The 27,596-nt window shown below is 42.8% G+C and overlaps 1 protein-coding gene across 13 annotated transcripts in view; it reads right to left on the reverse strand.

Annotated features, from left to right (window-relative positions):
- SCAI (suppressor of cancer cell invasion) overlaps positions 1-27,596 on the reverse strand; it is a 166,576-nt gene that overhangs the window by 36,016 nt on the left and 102,964 nt on the right. For 11 of the 13 annotated variants that reach the window (XR_011382083.1, XM_070056861.1, XM_070056857.1 and 8 more), the window contains 11 exons: positions 27,090-27,176; positions 23,987-24,085; positions 23,697-23,867; positions 19,047-19,143; positions 17,229-17,327; positions 16,940-17,092; positions 9,139-9,240; positions 8,819-8,920; positions 7,418-7,496; positions 5,617-5,716; positions 3,204-3,285 (listed from right to left, as the gene is read on the reverse strand). Coding sequence is in view for 11 of the 13 variants with exons in the window: in XM_070056861.1 (XP_069912962.1) it covers positions 3,204-3,285; positions 5,617-5,716; positions 7,418-7,496; positions 8,819-8,920; positions 9,139-9,240; positions 16,940-17,092; positions 17,229-17,327; positions 19,047-19,143; positions 23,697-23,867; positions 23,987-24,085; positions 27,090-27,176 (1,171 nt within the window). In the remaining 2 variants the exon portion in view is untranslated. Of the gene's footprint in view, positions 1-2,941; positions 3,069-3,203; positions 3,286-5,616; positions 5,717-7,417; positions 7,497-8,818; positions 8,921-9,138; positions 9,241-16,939; positions 17,093-17,228; positions 17,328-19,046; positions 19,144-23,696; positions 23,868-23,986; positions 24,086-27,089; positions 27,177-27,596 lie in introns of all 13 variants that reach the window. The other 2 variants (XR_011382101.1, XM_008273310.4) reach the window with 2 other exon arrangements.

Consider the following 27,596-nt stretch of genomic DNA (forward strand, 5'->3'; position numbering starts at 1 on the left):
ACCCCTGAGAGCTCGCTGGAAGCAGTCTCCAAAAAACACTGACAGCTAAGGCTCAGCCCAGGGCGAGTGAATCATAGGAAACGGGGTCCAGCCACAAGGGCTCTGCATGTTGCTGATGCACAGGAAAAATTGAGAACCACAGGTTTATGTGCATGTGTTACTTACATAAAAACAAAAAAGTAACATTTAAGTGAAGAAATATGTACAAAACACTGTGTTTCAATGAATAAAACATGTATGAAACATACATGTAGTCACAAAACATCCATATGGATGAAATATAAAAAGCAAGTACTCAAGAAACAATATAGAAATCACCAGCTCTTTTTCATTAAAAACTTGCAAACGGTAATTTGAGACTTCTTTGCATATGCTTTTGTGAGAAAAGTTTCAGACACCTTCATATATTATCAGAGAGAAGGGCATACTTGAATTAAATTCTTTAAGTATTACTATTTTTTTTAAATGTTATTTATTTTTTTTTATTTTTATTTTTATTTTTTTTTTATTTTTATTTATTTATTTATTTTTTTTTTTTATTTTTGACAGGCAGAGTGGACAGTGAGAGAGAGAGACAGAGAGAGAAAGGTCTTCCTTTGCCGTTGGTTCACCCTCCAATGGCCGCCGCTGCAGCCGGCGCACCGCGCTGATCCGATGGCAGGAGCCAGGATCCAGGTGCTTTTCCTGGTTTCCCATGGGGTGCAGGGCCCAAGCACCTGGGCCATCCTCCACTGCACTCCCTGGCCATAGCAGAGAGCTGGCCTGGAAGAGGGGCAACCGGGACAGAATCCGGTGCCCCGACCGGGACTAGAACCCGGTGTGCCGGCGCCGCAAGGTGGAGGATTAGCCTATTGAGCCACGGCGCCGGCCTAAATGTTATTTATTTTTATTTGAAATGAGGAGAAACAGAGAGAGACAGAAAGAGATCTTCCACCTACTGGTTCACTACCCAAATGCTTGGAAAGGCCAAGGCAGGGCCAGGCTGAAACCAGGAGCCAGACCTCAAGCCAGGTCTTCCACATGGTGGCAGGCACCCAAGTACTTGAGCTAATACATGCTGCTACCTGGTACACGTTAGAGGGAAGCTGGAATTGGAAGCACATCAGCACTCAGACATTCAGATGTGGGATGTGGGAGTCCCAAGCAGCACCTTAACTGCTGTGCTAAAGATCCACACTAATAAGATTTTTAAAAAGACCAAATTGGTCTGTGCCATGGTCTGATATGACTACTACATATGCAGCCCTCATTTCATTTCTGATCAGTATGTTCCAGACAATTAATTCTTGATAGACACCACATGTGCCATCAATGCAAACAAAAGCCTCTTTCTGTTCCACGGTTGTGCTGGGCACCAGAATATTGAAATTAGAATCAAATCATGGCAAATAATTGAGTCAATACATTTCCAATTACGCACAATGGTGTTAAAGATCAGCATCCAACACTCATTCTACATCCAAACTGCTCTAGAAATAGCAGGCCCATACAATGAATGACACTGTCGAGATGAAAAAAGGTGGTCTCCAATCATGTCCAATCAGGCTGAGAGAAATGAACAGGATGTTGAAACAGACTACATGCACGCTGGATCATGTTAGACAATACATGTGACCTGGTGTAGCCACACATTCTGCCTCATCATCCAAACTGTGGTATAACTGATTCCTTTCACTGACAATCATAGAATGTTTCTTTTGAATTCTGTGAAGACAAAATGCCTGGCCTCTTCTATTTTTTTTAGGTTTAAGTGGGGGTAGCCCCTAAACTTTCCCTTCAGCAGTCTCTCATCCTCTCTCCCAACCCACAAACCACCACACATAACTTATTAAAGGATACAGCTAGCTTTCCCAATAATCAGAAGTTGTAATATTAAACTTGACAAAATGGGTAGCAAGAAACACTCTGAAAAATTCAGGGTAGGTGGAACACTCCTGGAACTCAGAGTTTAATTTTAAAAAGTGAAACTGAACATGAAAACTAAATGAAAAACATACACGTTCAGTGGTCTTCGCTCCCAGACATTTCCATTGCTCTCCTGAAATAAACCTACAAATGGTGGACTTTCCATCTAATTGCAAGGATGAACACATACAACAGAAGCAGTTTTTAAACATGCGTCCAGAGTGTTTCTGTACATTTATCACCTGTGAATCATTCCAACCAGGTACAAAGGACTGTGTGTTCACTTCTCTGTAAATTACTACAGTGGAGTTCCAATATTCAACCTTAAAGTGTTTGGCTGCTGGCATTCTTTTTGATCATTGAAAATCACTGGTTCAAAGACTGGCATGTTAAGCCACCACTGTGGCATTGGCAACCCATATGTGTGCCAGTTCAAGTTCTGGCTGCTCTAATTCTGATCCAGCTCCCCTGCTAATGGCTGGGGAAAAGCAATGGAAGATGGTCCAAGGGCTTGGGCCCCTGCCACCCATGCAGGAGACCCAAAGGAGGCTTCTGGCTTCTGCCTGGCCCAGCCCTGGCCATTGTGGTCATTTGGGGGAGTGAATCAGTGAATGTGGACAATCTCTTTCTGCCTTTCCCCCTCTCTCTCAGTAACTTTGCCTTTCAAATAAATAAATAAAGAATTGTTTTTTAAAAAAGAAAGAAAGTCATTACTTCAATAACAGGTATACATATAAAGCAAAGGAAATTCAAGTTAGACCTCTGTTACTTATTTCAACATTCAGGGCCATCTGTCTTTTCTGATTCTCTCTCTCTCATCCCTCCCTCCCCACACACAGTGTATGTGAAACAGTCAGTCGATATTCAAAGACTACACCTGTATAACACGAGATAGAAGTTTCACTCAAACTGCAGCAGCTCAATATGTAGATGGGAAAAAGTTTCAGAACTAGGAAGTGAAATGAAATTCACCCATATACCTCTACCTCTAAAATGAAAGTTATTCTGGGTTATATAACAAAAATAAACCTCCCACCAGAGATCTTGGAAATCTTGAATTTTTTTTTCCTGCAGGAGGATTTATTATTTTCCTCTGAGTGTCCATTCATGCGTTTTCTTCTTGTTTCTATTCATAGCACCAGATCCTGACTAGCATGCACAACCTCAAAAGAAAAGAAACACTAAATACAAACTGTAAAATCAAATCAAATAAAGCAAAACAAAAGGCCCACGTCAAGAGTGGGAACCTCTGGGCTGGTGCCATCAAGTCTCCAGGCATCCGCACCGGCGGAGCTCACCTTGTAGGCAACGCTATTGGACGAATCCACAATGATGAACAGGGGCTTCCTGGTGAACGGATACAGATCTCCAGGATGAAGGCTGAGAAAACAACAATGAAGAACTGTGTCACTGCACTGGCCGAGCCACAGAGGCTCAGAAATCTTATTCTTCAGTTTGGTCTCCTCCTATCTCTTTTTCATCACAGCAATAGAGAAGAAAACAATGATTGATTAAGCAAAGGACAAAAACTTATGCATTTAGTGGAATGGCCAAGTTACTTTTATTTGAAAAGAGAAAAAGTTCAGACAATCAGTTCTCAAGAATATCTAAGCTGAAGAGAAATCTATACATTTAAGGATGACACACTCAGCACGGAAATCTCAAGAGTTAGCATATGGAACTTATCTGACATTTCAAAGCTCTTTGTGACAATGTGCTTTGAAAACAAGAGGTAATAACACAGATTAGTACTTCAGTGTACTTCTCAATCTCTGTTTTACAGGCTTCTGATATTTCAAGCTACATCTTATTGCCAATGGCAAGTAGGGAAACCCCTTCTACTGCTCTTTACACTTCCTCTGGACGCCTGCAACGGAAATCCCAGGGTGCTTGCTGCAGACTGCACCGCTAGCCCCCAGGCCACCTGCTGGACCCACAGGCTGAAGCCCAGTCCCACGCATTTGTGAGGCCCTATTTAAGGCAGCTGGAATCCTGGTGCATGCTCTTCCCAGGACAAAGTGTATATGTATATAAATATTACTGTAAATGAACATAAATATACAAAATGACATGACAATGAGCAGTATCTTCAAAACTCAATGTTTCAAATACAAGTCATTTTTAACTGAAAAACAATAATTGCATATATTCACGTTGTACCACACCTTGATTTGACATATGTATTCACTGACTAGTGATTATCATGACCAGATGAATCAACACCTCCATCCCCACATAAGATGTGTGAGTGTGTGTGTGTGTGTGTGAGTGTGGTGAAGACACTTAAGACCTACTCTTTTAGCAGGCGTGTAGTAAGCAGCACAGCACTGCTGACTTTGGCCGCCATCCTGGTCTTCAGCTCACCAGAACCGGGGGTAATACACCTTGACCACCGTCTCCCCACTCCCCCTAGTCCCCCATCTCGGGCAGACACCACTCTCTGCTTCTGTGAGTTCAACTGCTTTAGATTCCACATGTAAGTGAGATCATGCATGGTCTGTCTCTCTGTGTCTGGCTTATTTCACTTAGCATGATGACGTCCAGGTTCACAAACGCTACGACAAACGGCAACACGTCCCTTTTTTATGGATGAACACTTCATTCTATACACACACAAGATATTAAAAATTAGGTTTTAATTTTTATTTATTTGAAAGGGAGAGTGGAGGAGGAAGGGGATGGAGAGAGAAGGATCCTTCATCTGCTGGCTCATTCCCCAAATTCTCACAACATGATGCGCCCCTGCCCCAGCAGGGGTGAAGGTGGCGCTCTCCCTTGTGGTGGCAGGAACCCAATCAGCTGAGCCGTTGTAGCTCATTATACACTCCCCTGGGGTCTGCATTGGCAGGAAGCAGCAATCAGGAGCCGGATCAGGGAACTGAATCCAGGTACTTGTTATGGGACACAGGTACCTTACTGGCATCTCATCTCTTTTTTTGAGAATAGCCATCCTAATAGGTGGCAGTGGATAACCTCCTTGTGCTTTTGATTTGCATTTCCCTGAGGATGAGTGATCTTGGGTACCTTTTCATATATTTGTTCAGTTTTTCTAATATAAATACTTGACAACTAAGGTAAATGACAGCACTAATGTGTGGCTTGGGCAACTTTAGCTACTATACATACTCTAACACATGTACTTGCCTGCCCTCCCTTCCCCACAGTTTTGGACAAGTCCAGTTTTCCTTATAACCAGACTACTATCTCTTGGATAGAGAAACTCTATCACCAGTAATAGCCAAAGCAGTGAAGGGACTTCTTGGGAAAAAGAACAAGCTTTCACAGACAAGAATTCTACTGGAAATTGTACAACTGAGTTCACTGGTGCTGTAGCGTACCACCAGAACCTTCCATTAAGAGTTCGTACTGAAGCTAACAGGTATCATGTGCTGTTGTAGCATTTATTTCTGAACCTATTTCCTGTCTTCTCCAACTAGAATGCAAGCTTGTTTTCTGAGACCTCCCCAGTGACTAAACAGCCTGACACATCATGGATACTCCATAAAATATCTGTTCAATGAACATCAACCCCAAATACTAATTTCCTGTGATAGTCGGAGCCTAAAATATTGCTGGAACCCAAATGAGGGCTATTAGCACTAGTTGATTTGGAATCTTTCTAGTACTAGACAAAAGTCCCCCTTTCACTTAATAGTTTAAGAGAAAGAGAGCTATACTTTTTACATAAGTGGGAGGTCCCGTAGTACATACCAGTGCATCTCCTTGTGTGGTTGATTCCGTTTGTGGATAGCATCTCCATTTATAATATCGCGGTTACTGTTAGTAAGCACACCTCCAAAATCGTAAGGACCTATAAAAACAAGGAAAAGAATCCTAGACTTCAGCTGGAGAGCGACGGTAACCTGCTGTTCAAGTGTAAAATCACTGTGTGAACCTCTCATGGACACAGTGTAAGATGTTTATAAAACATCTGAATTATTTTCAAATTTAACATTTTAATGTAATGCAGTATTAAATGAGTTCAGCAGGTTGCCTGTTCAAGATCTTTTAAAAAATTTGATGACTCATCAGTTCTTCACCCAGGCTACCATGAAAAATAAAGCAGGAAGCTTCTGCATGCTAGGACTCCAAGCAATAAAAGGGACGAAGACCCAGGATGTCCAAAATGACTTACTCTTCAAGTAAAATGGAAGTAACGGGTTCAACAAAATTATTTTACAAAGATGGTTGCAGGCTGAAAGCTTAATCTTTTAAAAATAAAATTTTAAATAAGACACTAATTGTAAAATTTTTGGGAAAAATTGAAATGGAATTTGAAAATTCTCGTTGAAAAAAGCCTTCATTTTTATGAGCTACATTGTCAAGATTTAATATGTGGAAAATTCATTATTATTACAATTTTATCAGCAACTTGAATTATGGTTCTGATGATAATCCTATCCAGCTGGTCATATGAATTAGCTGAACTCTTTTCTAAACCAAAGAGCAACTGCAGTATGTTTGGACAGTCTCTCTTAAAGGACTACTCATTTATAACCTATGGTATGTTGAAAAAGAAGAGACCGATATGTTAAACGGTGAAAAGCCTGATTTAACAATATATGTTAAGCTACAGAAATCATTATATATAAATAAAGTCACAAACTTTATTACCAAAAAAAGTAAAGTAGTTTAAGATTTAGTATCACTTTTAATGTTGTGTTATATTCTATCCCTTTAAGAAAATCACTGCAAGTGAAACACTACTGAGATCTATTTTGTTCCTTCATTTTTAGCATTTTCAGAGAAGCTGTAGGTCATGCAAGGAAGATGGCAGGGACATGCATTTTATAAAGGAATGCAAATTTCAACAAACAGATGAAGAGGAAAATGTTACAGATGTCGAGAAACTTTTTCCCCCAGATAAAGTTTTAATGGCCGTGTTTTTTCATCTATTCACCAATTACTGGACTCAGATTCTGGACAGTTTTAAGTTTTTATTCTGAAACAGCATCCCAGTATTCTATAGATTAAATCCATAGAAACAAAATAAAACAAAAAAAAAGAAAGGATAGAAAAAAAAATCATAACAAGGACTTGAACTTTCAGTTACAAAACTGCATTGATTTCTACAAGGACTTTTGGCCCTGGTACAGCCACTGACTGGCCGGGTCTTCTCATGATGTGAAGCAAATAATCAGGCTTGGTTACACCATCAGCCTTTGCAAATTCAAAATGTTGAACTGGAAATATAATATATACCCAGTTTATTTATATATTTAATTATATATATGATGCTTTATACATAAAGTTTTTAATAAGTTTGATAGTGAAGCATGCATTTAATATCTGAATTTTCTGATGATTTTTGTGCTTCAACATGCAATATTTCATCAAATAAAACAGACTGGAGGTATCTGAAAGATTGCCAAATTTAATAAATGGGCCAGGTTGCAAATCTGGAAGCCTTTCCAGCAATCTTGAGAGGGTCTGTGTGCTGTGGGCCATTGTCTTGTAGAAAATAAGGAGAATTCAAGCCCTGCTCACGACAGGGAGCATTCCTTTATTGTACCTTCACTATCAGAACGACCTGTGGGGAAAACGCCAGTGGCTGACAGGTAAATCAGAAGCACGCTGTTGGCAGGCAGCTCCTGAAATGAAAGAGAATCACAAATACAAACCAGCAAATGGAAAAACCAGGCAGCCGCATTTAGAATTCATGATGAAGCTGTAGGGGAAACAAGAACCCAACTTAATTGCCTTTTTTTTTTTTTTTTTGGTGCTTCTGAGGTAAAATGACCTACACAGTACGGATCCTTTTTTTTTTTTTTTTTTTTTTTTTTTAATTTTTGACAGGCAGAGTGGACAGAGAGAGACAGAGAGAGAAAGGTCTTCCTTTGCCGTTGGTTCACCCTCCAATGGCCGCCGCTGCAGCCGGCGCAACGTGCTGATCCGAAGCCAGGAGCCAGGATCCAGGTGCTTTTCCTGGTCTCCCATGGGGTGCAGGGCCCAAGCACCTGGGCCATCCTCCACTGCACTCCCTGGCCATAGCAGAGAGCTGGCCTGGAAGAGGGGCAACCGGGACAGAATCCGGCGCCCCAACCAAGGTGGAGGATTAGCCTATTGAGCCACGGCGCCGGCTCTGGATCCATTATTAATCTATAATCTGGGGCTGACACTGTGGTGTAGTGGGCCAAGCCTCAGCCAGCAGCACTGGCATCCCAAATGAGTGCCTGTTCAAGTCCCAGCTGCTCCACTTCCAATCCAGCTCTCTGCTATGGCCTGGGAAAGCAGTAGAAGAGGGCCCAAGGACCCACGTGGGAGACCCGGAAGAAGCTCCTGGCTCCTGGATTTGGATTGGCGCAGCTACAGCCATTGCAGCCATTTGGGGAGTGAACCAGCAGATGGAAGACCTCTATCTGTCTCTCCCTCTCTCTGTCTATAACTCTGCCTCTCAAATAAATAAATAAAATCTTTAAAAAAAATCTATAATCTATCACAACTGCCACACTCTGTGAAGACATTCTCTGCTTCCACAACTCCATCTGGAGAATGTTCTGGGAACACCTGAACTGGAGAAGTAATGATCCTGACTAAGGATGGGCACCTCTGGGAAGCACATCCCTATTTCTCCTAGTTGCTTCAGACGACAAAATGTTTCACGGATTCCGTGCCTGTGCAGTCTGCTCAGGTCTGCGTTGAGTATTACAGCTAAAGGTGTTTAGTAATAAACGCCTAGAGAAAGGAGAATGATACTTAATGTTCTCATTAATCAACAGTGAGGAACATTCACAGTACCGTAAGGGATCTCTATTCCCAAATAGCTTTGATCAGGATCTTCATTCTAAAGTCAGTTTTTCATTTTTCATATTTTACCGAAACTCCTGACGCACCTATTCAGAGAAGAGAGGCTCTCGCATTGCACTCAGGGGACACTGTCCTTACAGGACAAACACTGCTGGGTCACACATACCTTAAAAGATGCTGCTAAGAACGTGTACAGCTGGCTGAAGGTTGGTTTGTAAAGGAGATACTTGTGAGGATTTTCTCGTCTGGTAGGCTTGTCACCTGATTCCTGCATTTTCCCAGAGAAGACAATATCATAAAAACTATATTTGACACATAATTATCTATGCCGTTTCCCCTAATCTTTCGATCAAATATCCTCTTTGCTCAAAATTGCTGTCACTATGCAGATCTGCTTCTTTGTGTCGTATCAACAGAACCCATTATTCACATTTAAGGCATTTGTTGAAAAATGGGCTGAGAACAGAAGTGTCAAGAGAAGGTCACCTGCATTCCTGGTTTATTCATCTGGGAAGCTAAATTCATTGGCTCCCTCTCCAAGGCTTGCAGCATCCGGAACATGTCAACGGTCAGTTCACTGAACTTCACCTGCAATGAACACACACCTGGTCATTAATGTGGCAGGTAGACCTTGAACTCTTTAACTGCACTGTTTAGCCCTGATGTTTCACGTGCAGGTAATTACACTGGGAATCTTGTTAACATTTCATTATAAAATTTGTAAGACAGAGAGGCTGAAAGAATTGTACAATGACACTCATATGCTGATCATCTAAACCCTATAATTAACATATTTAATATTTGCTTCAATATACATCTCTCATCTCTGGATATCACTGTTTATCCATCAATATCTTCAATTACTTTTACAAAGACACATAGATTTATATTAGCTCCTACAAAAGATGTTAACTTCTGGCAAGTCAGGCTGAAATATGGTGGTGGTCCGTATTCTACAATCCTTCAACACATTTTAACACTTTACAATATTTAACATGGCATCCTTCTCCATTTTGAAAATTACTTATGGGGCCAGCACTGTGGCATGGAAGGTTAAGCCTCTGCCTGTGATGCCGGCAACCCATATGGGTACCCATTCAAGTCCTAGCTGTTGTTCTGCTGATCCAGGTCTCTGCTAATGACCTGGGAAAGCAGCAGAAGATGGCCCAAGTCCTTGGGCCCCTGAACCCACGTGGAAGACCTGAAGAAGCTCCTGGCTCCAGGCTTTGGATCGGCTCAGCTGCGGCCATTGTGGCCATCTGGGGAGTGAACCAGCAGATGGAAGACCTCTCTGTCTCTCTTTTGTTTCCTTCTTTTCTTTCCTTCCCTTTCTTCCTTCCTTCCTTCCTTCCTTCCTTCCTTCCTTCCTTCCTTCCTTCCTTCCTCCCTCCCTCCCTTCCTTCTCTATCTTCCAAATAAATAAATAAATAAATCTTTAAAAACAAGAAAAATACTTATACAGAACTTAAGGTAGGCACACGAGGATTAAAAAAACAGATGAGAATTTTTAAAGTATCTGTATCTATGAAATTAAAATTTACTTAGTTAAGGCAACAATCAGGTTATGAAGGTTAGTTGCTAGAGTTTCAAACATCTAATTCATTTACTATATTTTTAAGCAGACTAAAGAAAAAATTTAATTCTCCAACTCAATTTTCACAAAGCAAAGTTGTAAAGGTGTTATTTCCAACTGGAGTTTTCAGAAATGTGACAAAACTGCCCTACAGTGCCAGACACTGGCCACACTGCCACCTGTAACACGAAAACATGAAAGACTTACACCTGATCTCTCGGGCGAGGGATCAGAAACAACAACCTGGCTCATGTGTCCTTTGCACTTTCTTGAAAATCTGACCCATAAATGATTCAAGAGATTTACAAATACTTGTTTCAGCCTGATAATAACTACCACCCCTTTTGTTTTGTTTATTTATTTATTTATTTATTTATTTATGTGAAAGGCAGAGTTGCAGAGAGAGGGAAAGACAGAGAAGAGAGATCTTGCATCTGCTGGTGTACTCCCCAAATGGAGGCAATGGTCGGGGATGGGCCAGGTCAAAGCCAAGAGTCAGGAGTCTTTTCCAGGTCTCCTACATGGAGGGCAGGGGTCCAAGCACTTGAGCCATCTTCTGTTGCTTTTCTAGGCGCACCAGTAGGAAGCCGGATCGGATGGAGATGAGACTCAAACTGGTGCACATATGGGATACCAGTATTGCAGTGGCCGCTTAATCTGCTGTGCTGCAATACCAACCCAATAGCTACCTCTCGTATACCAATTATTTTCATGTCAAAAGAGCACAGACACTCCATACTTCAAGCTTGTTGATTTCGAAATCTTACCCCAGAAACCCTGAATTTGAAATTCTCTATCCCTTCCCTTTCTTTTTTTTTCTTTTTAAAGATTCATTTACTTATATGAAAGGAAGAGCAACAGAGAGAGAGAAGGAAAGTCAGAGTGAGATCTTCTGTCACTAGGTCACTCCCCATATGGTCATGTGGACTGGGGCTGGGCTGGGCCAAAGCCAGGAGTCTGGAACTCCATCCGAGTCTCCTATGTGGATGGCAGCAACCAAGTACTTGAGCCACCAAGCACTGCTTTCTCAGGCACATCGGCAGGGAACCGAGAGCGCCCAGGACTCAAGCAGCACTCCAACATGGAACGCCAGCACCACAAGCTAATTGCTTAATCTGCCTAAGCTGTGTGCCACAACGCCAGCCTGGAGGCTGCTCTTTCTTTCTTAATGCCGAGTTGAGGCCCTTTATTCTTTCGACTGCTCACTGTCTAGCCCGGGGATGCTCCTTCGCCATAGTCCCCACAGGAGGTAGCTTTGTTACATTCCATACCAAGTAACAAGGTTCGGTGACGGATATCACCACATATCTGAATGTACAAGAAACCAGAACCTACAAATCTTCCTCCACATCTACTCTTTCCATACTTCCATGTCCAAGGACATCTATATGAAAATTCTAACCCATACTTCACACTAAACAAAAATAGTTTCCACATAGATTATAGATCTAAATATAAAAGGTAAGAGTCTAGATAAGAAAATAACAACCATGACCACTGAACAAGCAAAGATTTTTTAAAATAAAGGACAAGAAATAGCTTTTAACGTATACAAAGAAAATGATATATTAGGTTTCATTAAAATTAAGGGGACAGCACTGTGGCGCAGCAGGTTACGCTGCCACTTGAGGTGCCTGCATCCCATATCCACGTGCAATTCAAGTCCTGGCGCCTCTGTCTCCAGAGCCAGCTTCCCGCCAAGGCACCTGGGAGGCAGCAGACGCAGGCCCGTGTTTGGGCTGCCGCCTCCACATGGGAGACATGACTGGGGTTCCAGACTGCTTCAGCATGGCCCGGCCCAGGCTCTGCAGGCATCTGGGGAGTGAACCAGTGGATGGAAAACTGTCTGTCACTCTTTCAAGTAACTGAAAATAAATACACATTGGAAAAATAAGTAAATACAATTAAGGAGACTGTTGGCAATGTGGAGCTCCCATCTAAAGAACCATGGACAATCCCACCTCCACACAGTACGCCAACCTCAGGCTCACCTTCACCCTAAAGGCACAGAGCACTGTGTGTGAAACTGACACCCAGAACTAATTCACCTACCTTTAAATTTGTCCCAAGAAAAATGAAACTATGGTTGCACCAGAAGAAGACCAGAGCCCATTCAAACCTATTTAGTGGCCCAAGGAATGGACTTCTCCGTGCCAGTCATTCGCACAGCTTCTGCAAGGGCCCCCCCTCCCCACCTCTGACACCCTCCTGTGAGAAGCCTACCTGATTTCATTCTGACCTTTAATTCACTTTGCTGCCCTTGGAAAAGGATTTTTTTTTAAATAAAAGTAACCAAAATGCTCAAAAAAGAAATTAAGGATTTCTGTTCACTGGAATTTCAGTACGGGGGCACACAGTAGGCACACAAGAAGTATTTTAACTAATGTAAATTAATAAAATTTTATCTATAAATTTATATATAAAGTATTTAGAAATAAATAATATATACTATATATACTATTATATATAAATAAATTATTTTAATTAATTTATATATAAACACAGGGACACTAAGAAGACAATAAAAGCCAGGCCACAGAGTAGGAGAAGACACTTGATACTTAAATTTAACAAAGGACTTTTAAGCAGAACATATTAGGAACTCCTATAAATCAATAAGAAAACAGGGGCTTGCATCATGGTGCAGTGGGTTATACTGCCTCCTGCAATGCTGGCAAGGGGAGGTTCAAGTCCCAGCTGCTCCACTTTTCATCCAGCTCCCTGCTGGTGCACCTGGGAAACTAATGGAAGATGGACCAAGCGCTTGGGCCCATGACACCATGTGGGAGGCCTGGATGTTGCTCTAAGCTCCAGGTTTTGCCTAGTTCAGCCTTAGCTATTGTGGCCATTTGTGGAGTAAATAAGAAGATTTACGATCTCCCTGTCTCTTCCTCTCTCTCTGTAACTCTTCCTTTCAAGTGACTTTTAAAAAATTAAAAATAATCAAGAAAACATTGGAACTGCTGTAGGTGAAGTGGATATACCAATTTATACTTCTACCAATAAGATATGAAATACCTAGCTTTTGTACAAATGTGTCAGGACATGCTATCATTACCAGCTTGTCTGTTCGGTCTTGATTTTAGCCATCCAGGTGGGTGATCTCATTTAGTTTTAATGTGTACTTGTTTGATAAGCAAAATTCTCTTTGAAAAAAAAATCAATAAAAATAATAAGCCTTCAGATAGTATAACTAGACAAGCAATGAATGTGTTTCAAAGTATGTCCACTGGGGTGGATGTTTCCATATGGGCTTGATGCCTGGCTCCAGCTCTCTGCTAATGCAGACCCTGGGAGACAACAGTGCCAGCTAAAGTGACTGGGTTCTTGCCATCCCCAACCACAAAGGAGATCCAGATTCAGCTTCTGGCTCCTGGCTTTAGCCTAGCCCAGTGCCACCTATTGTGGACATTTGGGAAGTAAACTAGAGGATGGAAACTCTCTATCTCCCACTCTAATAAATATTTTAAAAATAAGAAATCTGTTCCCTTATGTATGTGTATATATAATTTCAAATTTGTTTTAATGGTTATTAAAGCCAAAAATGAAGGAATTCTAGAAAATGTTAACAATGAATATGATAGGTACAAGGATAGGATACAAAATCAAAACTTATATATTGGGGCCAGTGCTGTGGTGTTGTGGGCAGGTCTCCCACCAGACCCAGATCCTTGAGCCATCACCTATTGCTTTTTGCACGGTGCACACTAACAGGAAGCTAGAATTGAAAGTGGACTGGCGCCGGCGCCGTGGCTCACTAGGCTAATCCTCCGCCTAGCGGCGCCGGCACACTGGGTTCTAGTCCCAGTTGGGGCGCCGGATTCTGTCCCGGTTGCCCCTCTTCCAGGCCAGCTTTCTGCTGTGGCCAGGGAGTGCAGTGGAGGATGGCCCAGGTGCTTGGGCCCTGCACCCCATGGGAGACCAAGAAAAGCACCTGGCTCCTGGCTCCTGCCATCGGATCAGCGCGGTGCGCCGGCCGCGGCGGCCATTGGAGGGTGAACCAACGGCAAAGGAAGACCTTTCTCTCTGTCTCTCTCTCTCACTGTCCACTCTGCCTGTCAAAAAAAAAAAAAAAAAAAAAAAAAAAAAAAAAAAAAAAAGTGGACTGGGAATTGAACTCGGGTACTCAAAAATAGGAAAATAGGATACAAGCATCCCAAGCAGGTTCTTTTTTTTTTTTTTTTTTTTTTTTTTGGCAGAGTTTGACAGTGAGAGACAGAGACAGAGAGAAAGGTCTTCCATTGGTTCACCCCACAAATGGACGCTATGGCCGGAGCGCTGCGCCGATCCAAAGCCAGAAGCCAGGTGCTTCCTCCTGGTCTCCCATGCGGGTACAGGGTCCAAGCACTTGGGCCATCCTCCACTGCACTCCCGGGTCACAGCAGAGAGCTGGACTGGAAGAGGAGCAACCGGGACAGAATCCGGTGCCCCAACAGGGACTAGAACCTGGGGTGCCAGCGCCACAGGCGGAGGATTAGCCTAGTGAGCCGCGGCGCCAGTCCCAAGCAGGTTCTTCTTTTTTTTTTTTTTTTTTATTTTATTTTTTATTTTTTTTTTTGACAGGCAGAGTGGACAGTGTCAGAGAGAGAGACAGAGAGAAAGGTCTTCCTTTGCCGTTGGTTCACCCTCCAATGGCCGCCGCGGCCAGCGCGCTGCGGCCGGCGCACCGCGCTGATCCGATGGCAGGAGCCAGGAGCCAGGTGCTTTTCCTGGTCTCCCATGGGGTGCAGGGCCCAAGCACCTGGGCCATCCTCTACTGCACTCCCTGGCCACAGCAGAGAGCTGGCCTGGAAGAGGGGCAACCGGGACAGAATCCGGCACCCCGACCGGGACTAGAACCCGGTGTGCCGGCGCCGCTAGGCAGAGGATTAGCCTAGTGAGCCGCGGCGCCAGCCAGCCAAGCAGGTTCTTAATAGCTATACCAAATACCCAATCCAGAACTTCACTTTTGAAAAATGAACTCAAAACAAAACTCTCCCTTCTTTTTGCCAAATTTGAAAAGCAATATGTAGAAATTATGGAAAGTTTATAGAGTTGTAAAGAAAGCATTTAAAATCCCCCATAATTTTGCTTTAAAGAAAAATTTTCTCAGGGCTTGCGCTGTGGTATAGCAGGTAAAGCCACCACCTGCAATGCCAGCATTCCATATGGGCGCCGGTTCGAGTCCCGGCTGCTCCACTTCTGATCCAGCTCTCTGCTATGGCCTGGAAGTCAGTGGAACATGGCCCGAGTTCTTGGGCTCCTGTGCCCACATGGGAGACCTAGAAGAAGCTCCTGGCTCCTGACTTGATTGGCCTACCTCCAGCCATTGTGGCCATTTGAAGAGTAAAATAGCAGATGGAAGACCTGTCTTTTTCTCTCTGCCTCTGTCTCGCTGCCTTTCAAACAAATAAATAAATTTTTAAAAGAAAAAAAATAACACATATAGGAAAATAAATTACTGGTAACTTTTCCAATGTCCCATAATTTACAGTAAGTTATATTTCTAGCACGTTAAAATCTCATCAACATGGGATAATTCTGTCATGGAAAACTGGGAAATTCACTTAAAATTATTTATTTAAAAGGTAGAAATGTGGCCGGCGTTGAGGCTCAATAGGCTAATCCTCCGCCTGCAGTGCCAGCACACTGGGTTCTAGTCCCAACCGGGGCTCCGGATTCTGTCCCAGTTGCCCCTCTTCCAGGCCAGCTCTCTGCTGTGGCCCGGGAGTGTAGTGATTGGAGGATGGCCCAAGTGCTTGGGCCCTGCACCCCATAGGAGAAGCACCTGGCTCCTGCCATCGGATCAGCGCGGTGCGCCGGCTGCAGCGCGCCAGCCGTGGCGGCCATTGGAGGGTGAACCAACGGCAAAGGAAGACCTTTCTCTCTGTCTCTCTCTCTCTCACTGTCCACTCTGCCTGTTAAAAAAAAAAAAAAAAGCAAAAGTAAAAGGCAGAAATGCACAGAGAGATAATCTTCCACCTGCTGGTTCATTTCCCAAATGTCTCCAACTTCTCTCTCTCTGCCTCTGCCTCTTTTTAACTCTGTCTTTCAAATAAATAAATAAATCTTTTTTTTTTTTTTTTTTTTTTGATAGGCAGAGTGGACAGTGAGAGAGAGAGACAGAGAGAGAAAGGTCTTCCTTTTGCCGTTGGTTCACCCTCCAATGGCCGCCGCTGCAGCCGGCGCACCGCGCTGATCCGATGGCAGGAGCCAGGATCCAGGTGCTTTTCCTGGTCTCCCATGGGGTGCAGGGCCCAAGCACCTGGGCCATCCTCCACTGCACTCCCTGGCCATAGCAGAGAGCTGGCCTGGAAGAGGGGCAACCGGGACAGAATCCGGCGCCCCGACCGGGACTAGAACCCAGTGTGCCGGCGCCGCAAGGTGGAGGATTAGCCTATTGAGCCACGGCGCCGGCTTAAATAAATCTTTAAAAATAAAAAAAATTTTTTTTCTTCCCAATCTTTTTGCCATGCATATAGTATTATTCATTCTACCAGTGAAATAGTTGTTTTCATAGCAAGTTTATTTTCACTTAAGTTAATCATGAGTATCTTCCTAAGTTGTTAAAATTTGTCCTAAATTATTCAGTCATCCACACTCTAGCCATACAGGCACATAACATAATTTAATTCACCATTTCCTAATAGATGAATGTTAGAAATAATTTTGTGGTCATCCAAAGCACTATTTTCCCAAGTGAATTTTAAGCATAATTCCTTCACAATTCTTTACCTGATTATTACAATTACCAATAATGAGTGCATCAGCCAGAGACAACTGTCCCACAATCATGCCTTGCTCCAGCAATGGCGCTCCTGTTTCAGCCAGGCGATTTGATGTGATAACAATGGTATTATCATCGTTAAGTACCATAACAGGGTCTGCCTAAAGAAGAGGGCAGTGAGAAGTTAATGACAAAATATCAAGAGCATAAATTACTCCTTCTTGTTGACACAGACACACAACAAAAATCTTGCGCACACAGCCATTCACTCATCCATGTTTCTTATCAAAAACTGACCTCAATGAAAGCTGCCACTTCTTGAAGCACCAAGTTCCATTCCACTTGATCTTCAGTATTAAAGCGGTGAGTATAATCCTCAATTTCATCTGACAATTCCTGATTTTAAAATATCACAAAGAAAAAGGATTATAAAAAAACATAAAAATGTATGGTTACATTGTACCATATTCTTGACAGATATTAATATAATTGTTCAATTACGATTAGTACACAATATTTTTTTTTAAAGATTTGAGAGGTAGAGTTCCTGACAGAGAGAGAGAGAGAGACAGAAAGGTCTCCGATCTGCTGGTTCACTCCAAATGGCTGCACTGGCTGTAGCAGGGCCAATACAAAGTAAGGAGCTAGGAGCCTCCTCTGGGTCTCCCACATGTGTGCAAGGGCCCAAGCACTTAGGCCATTTTCCACTGATTTCCCAGGCCATAGCAGAGAGCTGGATCAAAAGAGGAGCAGCTGAGACTAGAACCAGCACCCATATGGGATGCTGGCACTTCAGGCCAGGGTTTTAACCCATTGCACCACAGTGCTGGCCCCAGGAAATAGTCTTAATAGTAAGTGGGGTTAGAGGATAATAGTACTATGCAGAGTTACTTCTGTCCAAACAAGCATGTTGGGACTGAAACTATGGCGTAGCAAGTTAAGCCTCCTCTTGCAGTACTGACATCCCATATGGATGCTGGTTTGAGTCCCCACTGCTCCACTTCTGATCTAGCTCCCTGCTACGTGCCCAGGAAAGCAGTAGAAGATGGTCCAAATCCTTGGGCCTCTGCTCCTGCGTGGGAGACCTGGAAGAAGCTCCTGGCTCCTGGCTTCAGTCTGGCCCAGCCCTGGCCATTGTGGCCATCTGGGGAGTGAACCGGTGTATGGACGACTTCTCTCTTTGCCTCTGCCTTTCCCTCTCTCTAACTCTGCCTTGCAAATAAATAAATAAATCTTTAAACACAACTACAACAACAAAACAAGCACGCTGTGGCTAAGTATAAAAAATGAATATGTATGCCTCTGAAACTACTGACTAGAGTGCAACCAGAATGCAGCGTGCAGAAGTGAGACAGAAAGCGGCTCCTGGGTACGCTGAACTCAGTTACCACAGTGAATGAAGGGAAAAACTAAGTGTTGTTCACAACACCGTTGTGGACCATCTGTTCTATTTTTGGACTCAAGTCAATTATTTTCTCTTAAACCAAATTTATTTTTGTTTCTCACAGCTGTGAAATAAAAAACAAGGTGCAGGGACAAAACCTAGGAATTTAGATAATTATCTCCGATTCATGTTAAACGTGTTAAAATGTGGAGAGCTGGAAAATATTTTTTCATTTCTGCTCAGAATTAATATAGTCTTCTATATTTAGATACATAAAAAGTACTGGAGGGGCTGGCACTGTGGCACAGCAGGTTAACGCCCTGGCCCGAAGCGCTGGCATCCCACATGGGTGCTGGTTCAAGACCTGGCTGCTCCACTTCCGATCCAGCTCTCTGCTATGGCCTGGGAAAGCAGTAGAAGATGGCCCAAGTCCTTGGGCCCCCACACCCGCGTGGGAGACCCGGAAGAAGCTCCTGCTCCTGGCTTCGGATCAGTGCAGCTCTGGCCGTTGCAGCCAACTGGGGAGTGAACCATGGATGGAAGACTCTCTCTCTCTCTCTCTTTCTCTCTCTCTGTGTAACTCTGACTTTCGAATAAATAAATAAATCTTTAAAAAATTTTTTAAAAAAATGAAAACAAAAATAAAAAGTACTGGAACCGAAAATCTACTTTTCAAAGACAAGCCACCTGTAAGCAGTTAGAGAGATTTCACTCTTTCACAGTGGCTTTACCTTCACTAGCTCCTTCACGACGTCCATCTTGTTGAGAAGAAGACAAACCACGATAAACCTCGCGTAGTACCGCAGCTTCTTGACCACCAGCTCAGGCCTGCGGAGCACAGATGGAAGGCCACTCGTTACATTCAAAAAGGGTCTATGCTTTCTTGATTTTTCCAATTTTCCGTGGCTAAATAACGCATACAACATTAACACAGGTATTTCTTCCTTTAGCATCTGTCTCACTTTTTTCTATTTCCTTTCCTGCCTACTGTTAAAATGGTTAATAATGTGTGCTGAAGTTGCACATTCTCCTTATTTTCATTAAAAACATCTTTCTCAATGTTTGAACAAGCAAACTCTACCTGCTGTAGGCCTGGTCCCCACAGTAAGTGGATCTAACAACATGGTGTAATTCCTTATCCCTTTCTCCTTTCAGGTCATGTCAGCTAGGATTCTGTCCCCTTTCTACTTTAATTATCTTAACTAACCACCAGTCAGACAACTATAAAGTCCACCTCTAGGAAACAAGGAGTTAATTTTTTCTCACTAGTGCTTCGTGTACACCTTTCTTATAGTTTCAACTTTACTCTTCATGGTTTTTTTCTGTCACCAAAACCAACCACATGCCGCAGGGCCAACAAAACTTTAGGGGCTTCTTGACTTTCTTGACACCTGAGCTGTCTATTTAAAAGAATGGCTGATCATAAATGCAAGATTTCTGGGTGTCTGGGAACACACAGTATTTTAGGCTCTTTAGCCGATTACAGTGTCAGAAGTGGATCCATAGGCTGGCATTGTGGCATAGCTGGTTAAGCCGCTTCCTCCAATGCCAGCATCCCATATAGGCACCAGTCAATTCACAGCTGCTCTCTGTCTGATCCCCCTCCCTGCAAAAGGCCTGGGAAAAGCAACAGAAAATGGTCCAAGTGCCTGGGCTCAGGTCACTCCTGGGGGAGACCCAGATGAAACTCCTGGCTCCTGGATTTAGGATGGTTCAAGCCCTGGCCACTGTAGTCATTTGGGGAGTGAACCAGCGGACAGAAAACCTCTCTGTCTCTCCGTTTTTAAAAATAAAATCTTAAAAAAAAAAAAAAAAAAAGACTCAGACCTGAAGGAAAACTAGTAGAAGGATGACATGAATACAGACTTGTAAAATTAATGATTTAATTCCTATAGTTTTTGATTAACAACAACAACAAAAATCAGGTTTTATGAATCTCTATCAGGGATCATACAACCAACAAATTTTCTGCAGAGGGTCAGATAGTAAATATTTTTAGCTTTGCAGACTGCATATAGTATGTGTGATATAATTGTCTTTTCCTTTCTTACAACGCCTTCAAAATGTAAAATCAATTCTAAAACAGCATGGGCTCAATCTGCCTTCAGGCCATAGTTTGCCAACCCTTTAGTAAATAAACGCACAGAGATGGGTAGAACTGTGCTAAACAGCAAAGCACAGATGAAATGTGTTCAGTGCTGTCCACTCACGCACATGACCAGCCATCCCAATCAAGACTGATAACCTGACCCACAGCCCACTGGCCACCGCCATGTCCAACTGCGGAAGAAAAAGTCCGACCCTCATTGGAAAGGTCTACATCGAGTTCTCCTTATCCCAACCTCCACCAGCAGGAAGTGCCAAAGCTTCCCAGTCCACGTACATATTCCCACCCTACAACAACTTCAAAACTGTCAACACCAATGCTGACACCAGAGCTCCTCACAACCTTCTGGACTCCTCCGTTCCAGCCTCTGTCCAACCTGCCAGGCCCACTGCTCCTGAGACTCGAACTTGAACTATGCCTTTGCCTGTGAAGCTGTTCTCCCTGATGGCTAATTGCTACATCCCTTACAATGCTCAGAAACTTTGTCTTCTCCAGGTCCCACTCTGGCCAGGTTCAGCCCTGGCTGATTGCAACAGTCAGGGTTTGCAGCAACTAGGATGAGGGATTGCATGGTATGATATCCTCCATTAAGCAAGATGGGCCCATGGAATATTCTGAGAGGTGTCCCTGCCTGAGTGACCGCTGAGATGGGCCAATCTCTCCTGGACTCTAAGTAATAATCTTTAGGTGCTGAGACAGTGCAGAAAAAGTAAACTCACTCCCTATACAAAGAGAAGATTTTTGCCTTTTAAATGAACTGTGAAATAATGGACTAGGTTCTTATTTGGTTTTATTTGCTGACGGCTGCTGGTTGCTACTTTGGCTGGCACCTCTTGCTCTATGTAAACGAAGACACAACCCACGGACTGAGAAAGCCCAAGCACAGAGAACAATGTCAGGATCTCCTGTGCTGGATTATCCTTTGATTCCAATTTCCTGGTGCGAAGCAAGAGATTTTGTCATCCTGTTTCCAAACAACCTTACCTCCGTTAATCTGCCCTGCTCTAGGAGGCAGCAAAGGAAAATAATTCAGATAAGGTGTTTGCTATTAATGTTGAAAATGATTGCAACAAATCAAACTGTTGGGCTTTAAGCCAGGGGGGGACCCAAGGCCAATTTCCCTTCTGGCAAGTTAGAAAATGCAGAAAAGTGAATTACACAAGATATTTTGCTATTACTTAAAATAATTCTCACCCTGGATGCATTTTTAATGCTGATAAAATGTTGCACAGCCCTTTTGCATTTTTCCTCTTTTCCATTTCTTAGGAGATAGATCATTTCCCTCATCAAGAATTAAGACAGGTGGGGCCGGCACTGTGGTGTAGTGGGCTAAGCCTCTGCCTGCAGAGCTGGCAGCCCATATGGGTGCAAGTTTGAGTCCCAGCTGACCTGCTCTATTTCTGATCCGGCTCTCTGCTATGGCCTGGGAAACCAGTTAAAGATGGCCTGGGTGCTTGGGCCCTTGCACCTGCATGGGAGACCTGAAGAAGCTCCTGTCTCCTGGCTTCAGAACAGTTCAGCTCCAGCTGTTGCAGCCAGTTGGGGAGTAAACCAGCAGATGAAAGATTTTTCTCTCTCTCTGCCTCTGTCTCTGTAACTCCGCCTTTCAAATAAATAAATCTTTATTTAAAAAAAAATTAAAATAGAGGCTAGTGCTGTGGCATAGTAGGCTAAGCTTGCGCCTGCAGCGCCAGCATCCCACATGGGTGCCAGTTGTGTCCTCTTCTGATCCATCTCTCTGCTATGGCCTGGGAAAGCAATAGAAGATGGCCCAAGTCCTTGGGCCCCTGAACCCACGTGGGAGACCCAGAAGAAGCTCCTGACTCCTGGTTTCGGATCGGTCTGGCCCAGCTCCCATCGTTGCCACCGTTTGTGGAGTGAACCAGTGATGGAAGACCTTTCTCTCTCTCCCTCACTAATAAATAAGTTAAATCTTTAAAATAAAAAAAGTATTAAGACAAATTGTGGAACACAGACACAAATGAAAGAAATTAGGGTTGGGGGGAAATGTGAAGCAACTATAAGAAAAGGTAAAAGAAAAGTAACCGAAGAAACTGACATCAGAGGATGACAAAAAGACATCAGAGGAAGGAAGAATCCAACATCTGCATTACCATTGTTGTAGCAAACTCCCCTAGACAAGTTTGAACAAGATGCACAGAAAACAAAAGGGATGTACAAAAGTGGGACTTTCCCCCAAAATCTCGCTGGTTAGCTGGAAGCTGACAATAGCCAACTGCAAAGTGTTCTCCTGAGAAACACGCCAAAGCTATGTTTCCCTCCACTGCTCAGAAGACAATCTTCCCACTACGTAACAACTGTTGAGTTCTGTTGCTGGGAGAAGAGAGAGAACATCCAGACCTTGAACTTTCCCTTCCAAAAATTCCTAGAATGCTAGCAACGAAGATTCTCCAGCACTCCCCTGATCCTTCCATAACTGCACCTTCATCTGGAATCAGTAACAGCACAATCCACTGGCACGCATACGTCCCGGGCCCCTATTAGAAGACCATCTTCTGAAATGAACTTGCACACTTCCTTCTCTTTTTGCCTCTCCCACCCAAGTGTCTGCCACAGAGTCAGATATAGGTGTTCAAAAGATTTTTACTGGGAATGAATCAACTCTACAGGATTCTGTTTGTTTTTTGACAGTACAGCTTCCCAACTGCAGAACACTGGCGGGTTTACAAAAGAAAATTCAAAACTGCATTAGCAGTCTTTTCCTTGTCCTGCAGGACAGCTGTCAACAGGCTTTTGAAGATATTTGAATTAAGACTACACAAACTGGGGGCCGGCGCTGTGACACAGTGATTAAAGCCCCGGCCTCTGTGCCAGAATCCCACATGCACGCTGGTTCAAGTCTCGGCAGATATTTGAATTAAGACTACACAAACTGGGGGCCGGCGCTGTGACACAGTGATTAAAGCCCCGGCCTCTGTGCCAGAATCCCACATGCACGCTGGTTCAAGTCTCGGCTGCTCCACTTCCGATCCCGCTCCCTGCTAATGCACCTGGGAAAGCAGTGGAGGATGACACAAGTGATTGGGCCCCTGTACCCACATGGGAGACCCAGAGGAAGCTCCTGACTCCTGGCTGTGGATTGGCCCAGTTCCAGCTGCTGCTGCCATTCGGGGAGTGAACCAGTGGATGGAAGACCTCTCTCTGTCTATACCTCTCTCTGTAACTCTGTCTTTCAAATAAATAAAATAAATCTTTAAAAATAAAAAAGATTACACAGGCTAAAAAGGAACAAAGGTGGTTAGCTAAGCCTTACTGTGTAGCTGTTTCTTTTCTAGGAAGGCTGTGTGACCCCTGTTTCTCATAGAGAGGTAACTCCCAGCCCTCCTTTGTGCTCTGAATCGAGTCTGGTATTGTGACGTCTGTTACAGCACCGACATCCAGTACTGCTTTCAGGTGATCTATACGTCTGAATGCTTTAGATGGCCTGGAGATAGCATGAACACAAGTTTTAAGTCAATGTGTGCTTTTCTGTATAATTCCCACACAGACTGATGATTTTGAATGTTCTATCCTCGTGTTTCCAGAAGCACAGTGGAGGCATACCTGTCTTCTTTGTTGACTTGAGAATAATACGATCTCTGTCTGATGGCAGAGTAGAAGGAGAAAGCCTCGTTCAGGTAGCTGGTCTCAGACGTGCGTAAGCTGTGAGACAAAGAGCATTTTGAAACAGCTGGAAACTCTTCACCATGAGAAACTTGCTCCATATTGCCTCACTGTCCTAAATTTCAACCAGCAAAGCAGTATGTCATTCTTAACATATATAATAATAGTAATAATAATAACATCCCCCTGGTGCTGGTGCTCCCAAGCCTTTAGTGATGTCAACCCAAAGATCACATTCTTCTCATTCTTTGCAGGGCTGCCCCGGTGAAACCCACCACCCTGCTGGACTGCACCTCCGTGACCTCCCCAGGTGCGTGTCATCACTTGTCCTTCGGCCCATTCAGTTTCTTCCCTGAGAGAAGTGAGCAGTGGATTGAGCCATCCATACAGATCCTCAGGGGGTGCTGACAGGCCATTTTTTCTGTTTAACATTCACAGTTTTACGAGGGACTTTTAGAGCACACATACTACCCAAGGGAGGGATTTTAATGGTGGGACTGGGGGATGGCATGCCAAAACAGAGCAAGAGGAAGGGATTGTCTTGCCTTTTAAGTTATAAATGGTCCAAGCCTTTTCAATTGTCTGCTATCTTTCCCTGGTAATGAAATTTAAAGTCCTACAGGAATTCTCTTCTTTCCTTGACTTAAGGGTGGTTCTACAAAGGTACTTCAGAAAGTTCACGGAAAAATGGAATCAAAAAGTAAGTTTATACTCCACTAATCCACAGAGGCACAGTCCAAAGATAAAAGCCATCACAGAGGGGGAAAAAAGGCCAACAAGTATCTGCACAAAAGCCCAAAAATAAATACAGCAACTCAAGAAACAAGAATAAGCAAGACAACATGACACCTCCAAAGGAACACGACACTTCAACACCAGAATGTGAAAATGAAGAGACTGAAGAAATGCCGGAAACAGAGTTTAAAAAATTGATCGAAGGATTACCTAGAAGTAATCAGAAGCAAATCCATAAATTAATGAAATCCATACATGACATGAATGAACATGTTTCCCATGAAATTGAGAGTTTAAAGAGAAATCAAAATGAAATATTGGAAATGAAGAATTCAATATATCAAATAAAAAATGTGGTGGAAAGCCTTAACAGACTAGGTGAGGCAGACGGAAGAATATCCAAGTAAGAAGGCTGGAACTTTTATAGTAAGACCCCAAAAAAGAAGAAATTAGAAAACTATAAAACAGTGCTGGAGATATATGGGATACTATCAAACGGCCCACCATATGGGTCTAAGGAGTTCTGAAGGCGTGGAAAGACAGAATGGATAAGAAGGCCTTTTTAGTGAAAAAATTACAGAAAACTTCCTTAAATTAGAGAAAGAAAGGGACATCCAAGTACAAGAAGCACAAAGAACTTCTCATTGACATGACCAGAAAAGATCCTCACCATGACACATTGTAGTCAAACTCTCGAAGTGAAACATAAAGAGAAGATTGTAAAATGCACCAGAGAAATGCCAGATTACTTTCAGAGGGTCTCGAGTTAGACTCACAGCTGACTTCTCATCAGAAACCCTACAGGCTAGGAGAGAATGATGAGATATATTCCAAGACTTAAGAGACAAAATTATCAACCCAGACTACTGTACCCTGCAAAGCTCTCATTTATGATGAAGGTGAAATAAAGGACTTCCGTAACAAGCAGAAATGGAAAGAATTTGCCACCACTCATCAGCCTTACAAAAGATGCTTAAGGATGTGCTACACTCAGAAACACAGAAACATGGTCATCACTATGAAAGAAGGTGAAGGCAGAAAATTTCCCAGTAAAAGTACAGAGGAAATCCAAAGTAAACAATAGGAACATTTATGGGAAAACGGCAGGGAAATGGAAATTCCTCTGGTTTTTCTTCTGTAGTTCCTTAGATTTCAGACTATCCTGTTACTGGGAACCTGGCCACATATTAAGGCATCTGTTTTTGAATCTTTTTAAAAGAAGACATTGATTTTATTGGGCCATCTTTCTTTTTTCCTTCTCTTACTACATACCATTTGTGTGATTACAGTGTTAAGTCTTAGTTCTTATGTCTTTGGGAAGAAGAGTATTATCAGTTGTTTTAAATAAAATTTTCCCTGTCTTTGAAGCACAGTCCACACGTTTGTTGCTGTCACAAAGGAAAATACTTAGGTTTGCATTACTTGAATACTTGAAAATTGAAATTGATAAAGATACATCATGCAATGAATTAGGTTTTTGTTTCTGGATAAAATTAGAAATGAACCATGCGTGTACAGGATGAAAATGGTAGTGCTTATAAGCACTATGAACCTTTCTGTGTTCCAGGCTTCCAAAATTCAAGTGTTTACTAAACTTTTCTCCTGAAACCCTACTCTTCTTTTCTGTGCGTCATGAATTTTCTCTTGTTATCGATGTTGTAAAACAGCAGAGTTAAAGTGTTATCATATCTGTGTTCATTTTGAATCCCATAGCTTTTCTAGTTAGGAAAAGAATAGTCTCAAAAATACCCTTAGTGTCACTTTTTTGGTTAATATTTTACCTACTAATGATATTATTTTAGATACCTTTAATTATTTTAGTAAAGTATCTACAAAAATGTAAAATGTTACGTATTGTATTTGAATTAGTTAATGAAGAGTAAGGGAAAAAACTAGCTTACTGAGACTGCAGAGGTTCCATTAGTTAAACTTCAAAATGTGTAATAAGGGAACTTTCAGAGATCGGGTTAGACCCGACGGTATCCTTGAAACCAGCTCCAGTGACGTGAAAAGGAACCTGGGAAGCAGTGCAGGACATATGAGGGCATTTACTTGCCATCGTTGTGGTTGTGGTGTGCTCATACTTAAACACAGTAGTGACACACTGACCTTCTTGTTGCCCAATAATCTGGGGTACTGTCTTGCATTTATCTGTACTAAAATAACTCTAAATTAATGGAAACTACAAAGAAGAAACTTTATGACTATACAATTTATTCCTCCAGCAGGGAGAAACCCTACACACAGATCTGGATGCTGGGTTCGAGTCAGGACAGTATTTTATTCTTCCCACGACCACATCACTTACTAATAATGGTAGTATAGCTGCCCAATCTTGGAAGCAATTTCCCCTATTTGCCACCGCTTCAAGCCATACCGATTATCCAAGACTTGTCTGTTTTATATAGGAAACAAGAAAATACAAGTAAGAGATGACAAATTTCAGAAAGAACCAAATCTGTAATTAGCAAAGCTCATGAATTTTTCATGAGATTTCAACATAATCATTCAAGTAGATTCAAAAAGCATTTATTAAATGTCTATTTAAAGTAAGTCAAAATATAAAAAGAAACCACTTTGAGTTCTGTTCACAAAAATGAGAAGAAACAGGCCCCTTTCCACCAATTTTGGCCAGTAAACAACATGCATTCTGGAACAAAACACAGGGTTGGTGCTGTGGCATAGCAGGTAAAGCCACCGCCTGCAGTGCTGGCATCCCACATGGGCACCGGTTTGAGTCTCGGCTGCTCTACTCTTGATCCAGCTCTCTGCTACGGCCTGGGAAAGCAGTAGAAGATGGCCCAACTGCTTGGGC

This window comes from Oryctolagus cuniculus, chromosome 1, assembly GCF_964237555.1.
Source record: "Oryctolagus cuniculus chromosome 1, mOryCun1.1, whole genome shotgun sequence".
NCBI classification, from domain to species: Eukaryota; Metazoa; Chordata; class Mammalia; order Lagomorpha; family Leporidae; genus Oryctolagus; species Oryctolagus cuniculus.